This window comes from Staurois parvus, unplaced genomic scaffold (genome assembly GCF_062004578.1).
Source record: "Staurois parvus isolate SC_StPar_1 unplaced genomic scaffold, SC_StPar_1.0 ptg000647l, whole genome shotgun sequence".
Classification (NCBI taxonomy): Eukaryota; Metazoa; Chordata; class Amphibia; order Anura; family Ranidae; genus Staurois; species Staurois parvus.
In genome coordinates this window covers 814355-823913 of record NW_028318443.1, presented here as the reverse complement: position 1 = coordinate 823913, position 9559 = coordinate 814355, and the positions used below count along the sequence as shown (strand labels likewise).

Below are 9559 nucleotides of genomic sequence, written 5' to 3'. Positions count from 1 at the left end.
ACCCCAAAAGCGGTCCGCAAAATGCGGTGTGATGTGCAGAATCGGATCGCATAGGTGTGAATACCCGTGCGATTCTATTCTAGTACGGACCCAAAAAAGGGTCCTCTACGTTTTTGGTGCGGGTGCGGTGTGATTAGATCCATACATAATGTACAGCTCCGATCGCACCGCACACAAATCGCATGTGATTTGCACAGGAACGTGTTGCTGTGAATATCACATGCGACATACCGCACCGAATATATGTGAACCCGGGCTCAAGGCTGTATGCAGCGTTACAGGACTGTTCAATTTTTGTGAACAGTTACAGGTGACATTGGTCCATATGTACTAGAGACAAAAAGCACAGGCAGGGCCTTTACTTCAATAAATACAGCAGTTTTAAATTATCCAGCAGTAGGACCGCTTTAATCAGGGATAATAGGCCTAACTGGTGTATACCTAACTTTTATTTTCTGAATGTGGATAAGGGGTGCTGTGAATGTTCTTGAGTCGTATCTTATCACATACTCGGATGCAATCAGATACCGCTGTTCGGTTGGTGTTTGAAGTTCGCGGTTGAACATTCTGTGGGTTCGGATGTTTGACCGCGAACCGAACAGGGGGGTGTTCGGCCCATCACTGCCATGACCTTTCTATGCACAGTACAGGCACTGCGACCCCGTGACCTGTATACACAGATTATACAGATCCTGCATGCTGTGACATGTACATATACAATGCAAGCAACGCTACTCTGCCATAGGTACCACATCTAATGCCATATCCTTAATACCGGCAATTTTTTGTTTTTTCGGCAGTGTGTCATCATGGATCAAAAAGTGAACCTGTTTATATACTTTATGGTAAGTACCTTTTATAGAATTGTTAATAAATTTAATTTATTTGGTCAAACCTGCAATCCCAGCCAGTATCTTGGGCATCATTTGTAGCTCACAGATCTATTGAAAGTGGATCATTTGTTCCATTTATTTACGGAAAGGAAGGTGTTCCATAGTCCACAGAGAATAACTTGGCAAGTTTGGTAACATGGCTTTAGATCGCAGTGCAGAAGAGGCAGAGAGCACAGGACGTTAGGAGCTCACAACATTTCTGTCAGGATGAATGGGAACTTATCAAACAGATATAACGAACGCCTTCAATGATATATTTAACAGACCAAACGGGGAGCAGACAAGAGTTCATTGTTAGGGATTGCATCCAGTTTAAATGCAGCATGTTAAATGAGAAAGGTTGTTGCAACTAACAGCTCTGGTACCTGTATGTGTCTTCTGAAGAAGAGGTATTTTTACATTGTCTGTTTATTTAAAGTGTTACTATACCCCGGACCCGGCATTCACTATATCTGGTCTCCCAGGACCCTGCATTCACTATATCTGGTCTCCCCGGACCCTGCATTCACTATATCTGGTCTCCCCGGACCCTGCATTCACTATATCTGGTCTCCCCGGACCCTGCATTCACTATATCCGCTCTCCCCGGAGCCTGCATTCACTATATCCGGTCTCCCCAGACCCTGCATTCACTATATCCGGTCTCCCCAGACCTTGCATTCACTATATCTGGTCTCCCCAGACCTTGCATTCACTATATCTGGTCTCCCCGGACCCTGCATTCACTATATCCGCTCTCCCCAGACCCTGCATTCACTATATCCGCTCTCCCCAGACCCTGCATTCACTATATCTGGTCTCCCCAGACCCTGCATTCACTATATCTGGTCTCCCCGGACCCCGCATTCACTATATCTGGTCTCCCCAGTCCCTGCATTCACTATATCTGGTCTCCCCAGACCCTGCATTCACTATATCTGCTCTCCCCGGACCCTGCATTCACTATATCTGGTCTCTCCAGACCCCGCATTCACTATACCTGCTCTCCCCGGACCCCGCATTCACTATATCCGCTCTCCCCGGACCCTGCAATCACTATATCCGGTCTCCCCGGACCCTGCATTCACTATAACTGATCTCCCTGGACCCTGCATTCACTATATCTGGTCTCCCCGGACCCCGCATTCACTATATCTGGTCTCCCCACACCCCGCATTCACTATATCTGGTCTCCCTGGACCCTGCATTCACTATATCCGGTCTCCCCGGACCCTGCATTCACTATGACTGATCTCCCCGGACCCTGCATTCACTATATCTGATCTCCCTGGACCCCGCATTCACTATATCCGCTCTCCCCGGACCCTGCATTCACTATATCTGGTCTCCCTGGACCCTGCATTCACTATATCTGGTCTCCCTGGACCCTGCATTCACTATATCTGCTCTCCCCGGACCCTGCATTCACTATATCTGGTCTCCCCAGACTCTGCATTCACTATATCTGATCTCCCGCAGTATACAACATGGAAATTCAATTATTTTAATAAATATAAACTGCTAAATACCTTTTCTCATCAGCAGTATATAGCAGTCTTGTGACTTCTATCAGTGTCCAGCAGAGCATTGGTTAAAGCTTGTAGGAGGAGTTTTCTTTCTGTTCTAGGAGTATGCAAAACCCCTGAACTCTGTCTGGACAGCGCTGATTGGCCCTGTGCTGATCACATGCACTCTCCCAAGAAAACAAAAACACCTCTCTAGCAATACACATCAAACTGAGCATGTGCAGAATGGCTAAGGGTTCAGTCTGTCTTATCAGGAGATAAGAGGTGGTTGCTTGAAAAAGAGGAGGAACAGAGAAGACAGGATCATAAGGCTTTTTTACACAATGCAGAGGATTAACCCCTTATGTCCCACAGTGAGCACAACAAGCATGCTTTACTGCATCTACAGACTGATTGTACTGTTGTGGGTTTAGTAACACTTTAATGATGACTTTGACATTACTTAAGATGAAGTAATGCATATATCTTTATTTATTTTTTTTGGGTGGGGGGGTGCAAAGCCTTTCTTTTGATGATATAATAGTACAAAAATTATTTTATCTTCTATGCAAAACATTGACAAACACAACAAAACTAAGAAATAAATGCACTTGTTTTCTAACTTGATGAATGTTACTGCAAATAGAAGGTAGACGTTCATCCTACAATTCGAAGTGTTTAAGACACACCGGCACCAATATTAACATTCTTGTACAAAGCATTGCAAACTTATTTACAGATGAAATAAAGGTATTTTTTTCTTTTCAAGTTTGTGCTTTTTTTGATGCAACACTAAAAACAAACAAAAAAAAAATTAGGAAATTAATCAATAAAAAGAGTAAAAAAAAAAAAAAATGCAGCAGGAAAATAATAGCTAATGGAAAAGGGGGAAGAAAAAGTTACCATATTTTTTGCTCCATAAGATGCACTTTTTTCCCCCCAAAAAAGGAGGGAAAATGTCAGTGCGTCTAATGGAGCGAATATGGAGCGGCTGGTCCGGTATTTCCACCGCCGCGTCAGAATACCGGGCCGGCCTCTCAGCTCTGCACTGTCCACAGTCTCTGGTCATCCCTGTACTGTCCGCAGTCTCTGGTCATCTCCTGTACTGTGTCCGCAGTCTCTGGTCATCTCCTGTACTGTGTCCGCAGTCTCTGGTCATCTCCTGTACTGTGTCCACAGTCTCTGGTCATCTCCTGTACTGTGTCCGCAGTCTCTGGTCATCTCCTGTACTGTGTCCGCAGTCTCTGGTCATCTCCTGTACTGTGTCCGCAGTCTCTGGTCATCTCCTGTACTATGTCCGCAGTCTCTGGTCATCTCCTGTACTGTGTCCGCAGTCTCTGGTCATCTCCTGTACTGTGTCCGCAGTCTCTGGTCATCTTCTGTACTGTGTCCGCAGTCTCTGGTCATCTCCTGTACTGTGTCCGCAGTCTCTGGTCATCTCCTGTACTGTCCGCAGTCTCTGGTCATCTCCTGTACTGTGTCCACAGTCTCTGGTCATCCCCTGTACTGTGTCCGCAGTCTCTGGTCATCTCCTGTACTATGTCCGCAGTCTCTGGTCATCCCTGTACTATGTCCGCAGTCTCTGGTCATCCCTGTACTATGTCCGCAGTCTCTGGTCATCTCCTGTACTGTCCGCAGTCTCTGGTCATCTCCTGTACTGTGTCCGCAGTCTCTGGTCATCTCCTGTACTGTGTCCGCAGTCTCTGGTCATCTCCTGTACTGTGTCCGCAGTCTCTGGTCATCTCCTGTACTGTGTCCGCAGTCTCTGGTCATCTTCTGTACTGTGTCCGCAGTCTCTGGTCATCTCCTGTACTGTGTCCGCAGTCTCTGGTCATCTCCTGTACTGTCCGCAGTCTCTGGTCATCTCCTGTACTGTGTCCACAGTCTCTGGTCATCCCCTGTACTGTGTCCGCAGTCTCTGGTCATCTCCTGTACTATGTCCGCAGTCTCTGGTCATCCCTGTACTATGTCCGCAGTCTCTGGTCATCTCCTGTACTGTGTCCGCAGTCTCTGGTCATCTCCTGTACTATGTCAGCAGTCTCTGGTCATCTCCTGTACTGTGTCCGCAGTCTCTGGTCATCTCCTGTACTGTCCGCAGTCTCTGGTCATCTCTTGTACTGTGTCCGCAGTCTCTGGTCATCCCCTGTACTGTCCGCAGTCTCTGGTCATCTCCTGTACCGTCCGCAGTCTCTGGTCATCTCCTGTACCATCCGCAGTCTCTGGTCATCTCCTGTACCGTCCATAGTCTCTGGTCATCCCCTGTACTGTCCACAGTCTCTGGTCATCCCCTGTACTGTCCACAGTCTCTGGTCATCCCCTGTACTGTCCGTAGTCTCTGGTCATCCCCTGTACCGTCCGCAGTCTCTGGTCATCTCCTGTACCGTCCGCAGTCTCTGGTCATCCCCTGTACTGTCCGCAGTCTCTGGTCATCCCCTGTACTGTCCGCAGTCTCTGGTCATCCCTGTGCTGTCCGCAGTCTCTTGTCATCTCCTGTACTATGTCTGCAGTCCATTAGTTCAGAATTTTTTATTTTTTCCTGTTTTCTGCCTCTAAAACCTAGCTGCGTCTTATGGAGCAAAAAATACGGTAATTAGGGCTGGTTAGGGTAAACTAAGGGTTAATAAGGGGTTGAATAGAAACAACTTTGGTTAAAAAATAAACTTTTTTTTTTTAACGTGTGAGGTTGCTCTGTAGATGAATGGGATAAAGTCAATACAAAGTTGCGGTATTGTTACTTTGCATTTTTCTATCATGCTGCTAAGCTGTGTTTATAAACACTGTGCAAGGGGTCTGTTTATAGCAGTTGTAATAGGTGCTTTATAGATTTTGGGAAGGGTTAGTACCCAGGTCAGGTTTTTAGCCCTGGTTTTACTGTAGCAATCGTGCACACCAAGATGGACGTGGTCTTCCATCTTGTTAAGAATCTTCCATTTTATATCATTTCTACTCACAAATCAGCTTTCCTCATCCCCCCTCCCTCTCTGTTGATCAACATGTGGTCTAAATGCGGCAGAGATCACAAGCATCAAGCTCAGCGGGAGAGCTCCAGGGCTTTAAATCTCAATTAGCTGGTCCCCAGATGTCTGCCAGACTCTTGCTAGAGAGGGCTCATCAAGCCATAAACCAAGCCCTCACTGAAGTTCAAGGCATTCCAGGGAGTCGTAAAAACAGACTTACATTTAAAAACTCACTTTCCATATAATTTTATATCTTCAAATAGGACATAACTACATAGACGTGGAGCCCATATTCGGACGGCTCAAGTTAAGGCCATTCTCCTGGTATATTACACCCCCTAGCTGGCATACACAGGAGAGCAGAAAATTGTATCTCCTTGGCCATCCGAGCAGTTGTCTCATATTTCATATGTAGACGTTCGGCAGGAGATTCTGCATATTAATCTACTCGTGGATAGAATGTTATATGTATCCAGGGTAAGTTATGAACCATAATATAAGCTAGGAGAGTTTTTGGTCATAGCTTGGGTCTCCACCTACAACTCTCTCCCCAAATGAGGCAATTGGTTTACTGCTCCATGGAGACACCCTGTGGAGTTGCTAGAAAAAGCTAAGCTAAGCTGAGTAGAAAAGAAGTTGAAGAATCTCCCTGTTTTAACATTGGAACTAACAGTGGGAGATAAGAAATCCTTTTGCTCTGAAACCTGATCTGCTTAACCCAGGATGTGTGGCAAGTACTTTATCCCTCTAAACTTCTCCCTGTTATCTCTTTGCTGTGCTATTGTTCTCTGTATATTTATATATACAGTATATTGGCTACATCTTTTTCTGTAAATATTTTTATTGCATCCTTTTGACCTTTTAGTAATAAATCTTACTTTCTGAAAGTGTTGAACTGTTTCTAAAGCTCTTTAATGCAAACTAAAGCATCCCTGGCTCTGAAGAACGCTAATGTGTGTTTTAAACGTCTGCATACATCTGCCTGTGGTGACATTGTGTATACAAACGATTATTCAAACATCATAGTGTTATTGCTGATATTGCTGAGTTTCCTCTTTCTCTGTACAAAAAGGAGGTGGTGGCAGAATGAAGGGTTAATTGCGTAATTAACCTGACCCAGTAACAATCGCTTCCAGGCTGCAGATACACAGATTGCGGTCCATTAGCTGGAAAATCTGTGTGCAGGGTACAGCTGGGCGATGCATTGTTACGCACGTGACAGCGCGGTTTTAGATTGGCTAGTCCTTCAGTCACGAGTTTGGTGAGAAGGGCTGGGGTCTGACGCCGCGATCGTCACATTCACATCTATGCGGCCGTGCGGGCCGCGTTTTGCATGGGCACAAGAGCCCATTCATTTGAATGGACTCTCGTGCCCCATGACACACAGAGAAGAAGTCCCTGCACTTCTGAAAACACAGCCCGCATGGGAACCTCGGTTCCCAGTACGATTGCATTTTCCAGTGTGGGCGGCGTGCCATTAGAAGTAATGGCACTCGCCCGTGGGTCCGCCCTATACTGTGCGGGTGGTGCGGCTGTTCGGAATTTCGTGCGGATCCGCAGCGGCACCACCCGTACAGATGTGAACCTAGTCTTATTGATTTGTGTCCTTGCTGGGAAGATTCTCCCTCTCTATTTGTACTGGGGACCATTGTCCCAGGGACATAAAGTAATATAAAGTCCAACATGTTACAGTTGTTAGGTACAGGAGGTGAGGGAAGTCTTCCAATGAGGACCCCTGTTCCGGTGTTAACTGTGCAAGAGGGAATTCTCACTTAGGGAAATGGGAATTTGGCCAACGGGCCACAAACAGCAGAAACAAATTATAGGAATGTTAACCCTTTTTTGATTTATCTCTAGGTTGTAGGAGTGTTTGGTGAACAGACTCCAGCCTTTGATCGCACAGATGCTCCTGCAGTCACCATGCCCGACTGGATGTCTTATCTCCCAGATAACCTCCCCCTCTCCTCCTTGGCCATACCAGGGACCCATGACACTATGGCCTTTTTTGGTGGATCTCTCGCTGAGTGTCAGAGTTGGAGTCTACTAAACCAGTTTAATGGTGGAGTTAGGTTCTTGGATATTCGGCCACGTCATTACCAAGACCGTCTGCCCATTTTTCATGGAGTGTCCTACCAACGAACCTACTTTGACCAAGTCCTCAAGGATACGGTGACCTTTCTAATACAGCATCCAAGTGAAACAGTGGTGATGAGGGTGAAGGAGGAGTATGAGCCATACCAAAACACTAGGAGCTACTACAAGAGCGTAGCTGAAGTTGTCAGCCAAATTGGAGAACAGTGGTTCCTAAGGAGCAGAAGCCTCCCTACCTTGGGAGAAGCTAGGGGAAAGATTATCATTCTTCAACAATTTTCATCCAATGGAGAAGGTCCTGACTTTGGTCCTCCATATCCTGGCCGTATGAGCATCTCAGATGAATATCAGGTTACTGATGATGCCGTCAAATGGGCAGAAGTGGAGAGACACCTCAAGGTGGCCCAAAACAGTGACCCAGAAAGAGCTTACCTGACCTACTGCTCAGGAACCCATTGGCTCCTCTACACACCAGAATCACTGGCTCGCAAGATCAACCCAAGAGTGCTCGACTATCTGAACACCAAGTCATTGGTAGGAAGGAAGAGGTCGGTTGGAGTTGTAATAATGGATTTCCCAGGGGCAGAACTAGTGAGGCAAATCGTTCTGGACAACTGGAAATGAACCAAAAATGTACGACTCCAGAAAAGTCACATTTTACTTTTCTTTTGTCTGCTATGTGCAATATTTGGTACCACTTAAGGCAAATTGCATTAGAAAACACAGAAAACAAAGAATTTTATGGCCGCCAATGTTTTTTTTTTTTTTTTTCAAAAAAGCAAGTTTCTTCAAAAGCTACTTATTTTGTGTAGCAAATGTAAAAGGTTTAACTATTTACAATGAACTATAGGGGAATGAATCTTATACATCTGCTACATAAATACGATACGAACTAGTTGAATCGACCAGCAACTGTTTCTATTTTTTGAGGAGCCCATTGGTGAGATCATCACCCCACAGTTTCCAGCCAATACACATTCAATGATGCTTAATTAGCAGCTAACTGTCCCTGTTATATTTTTCTCATATTTGGCAACTTTGTTGCTATCCAGGATTTTTTATTTGTAAAGTTGCATGCAAAAAAAGTTGTTTAATACTTACCTGTCCCACTACTCATACCTTCAATATTTGCTTTCTTCAAGAGCTATGGCCACTGAGAATGCTCTGGTACCAATAATGATATTTAATAATTTGGCTTTTTGTTTCTCCACATATTTTGTGTCATACCAATACAAAAGAAAGAAAGAGAGAGAGAGAGAGAGAGAGAAAGAAAGAAAGAGAGAGAGAGAGAAAGAGAGAGAAAGAAAGAAAGAGGGAGAAAGAGAGAGAGAGAAATAGAGAGAAAGAAAGATAGAGAAAGAAAGAAAGAAAGAAAGAAAGAGAGAAAGAAAGAAAGAGAGAGAGAGAAAGAAAGAAAGAAAGAAAGAAAGGGAGAGAGAAAGAAAGAAAGAGAAAGAGGGAGAGAGGGAGAGAGAAGGAGAGAAAGAGAGAAAGAGAGAAAGAAAGAAAGAAAGAAAGAGGGAGAGAGAAAGAGAGAAAGAAAGAAAGAAAGAAAGAAAGAAAGAGAGAAAGAAAGAAAGAAACCTGACAATTCCTAAACATTTGTAATTTGACATTAAAGTGACCCTGTCAAGTTAAAGTGGTTCTAATGGCTGAAGTTTTTTTTTACCTTCATGCATTCTACACATGAAGTTAAAATAACTTCTGTTTGCAGCTCCCCCGCAGCCCCCCTAATACTTACCAAAGCCGGATCTCGATCTAGCAATGTGCATGGGAGCCAAGGCTCTCCCTGGTCTCTTCCTACTCAGTTGGCTGAGATGTAGCAGCAGGAGCTATTGGCTCCCGCCGCTGTCAATCACAGCCAGTGAGGAGGAAGAAGGTGGGCAGGGTTCGGGAGCGAGCATGTCATACCTACCTGCTCTATGCAATGGTTTCCCCTCTTCCCAGGTCACCCGACGGCACTCTGGGCCCCTCTCCCCAGCCAAGTGGCCCCATAACAAGCCGCTTGCTATGGGGGCACTTGGCAGGGAAAGGGGCCCAGAGTGCTGTGGGGTGTCCTGGGAAGAGGGGAAACCATTGCATAGAGCAGGTAGGTATGACATGTTTGTTTTTTTTTTTTTTTAATTGCCTTTAT

General features: G+C 45.3%; 1 protein-coding gene across 1 annotated transcript; it reads left to right on the top strand.

Moving 5' to 3' along the window:
• The first annotated feature begins 802 nt into the window (after positions 1–802).
• Positions 803–9008, top strand: LOC149448940 (uncharacterized). The gene is made up of 2 exons (XM_089694029.1): positions 803–845; positions 7192–9008. The coding sequence occupies exons 1-2, from the start codon at positions 810–812 to the stop codon at positions 8047–8049; spliced, it is 894 nt and encodes a 297-aa protein (XP_089550155.1). The 5' UTR covers positions 803–809; the 3' UTR covers positions 8050–9008.
• Positions 9009–9559: the final 551 nt, after the last annotated feature.

Excerpts from the sequence above, each read along its gene's own strand:
- LOC149448940 (XM_089694029.1), top strand. The coding sequence starts at position 810 with ATGGATCAAAAAGTGAACCTGTTTATATACTTTATG. Across the intron at positions 846-7,191 it reads ACCTGTTTATATACTTTATG|GTTGTAGGAGTGTTTGGTGA; the intron begins GTAAGTACCTTT and ends ATTTATCTCTAG.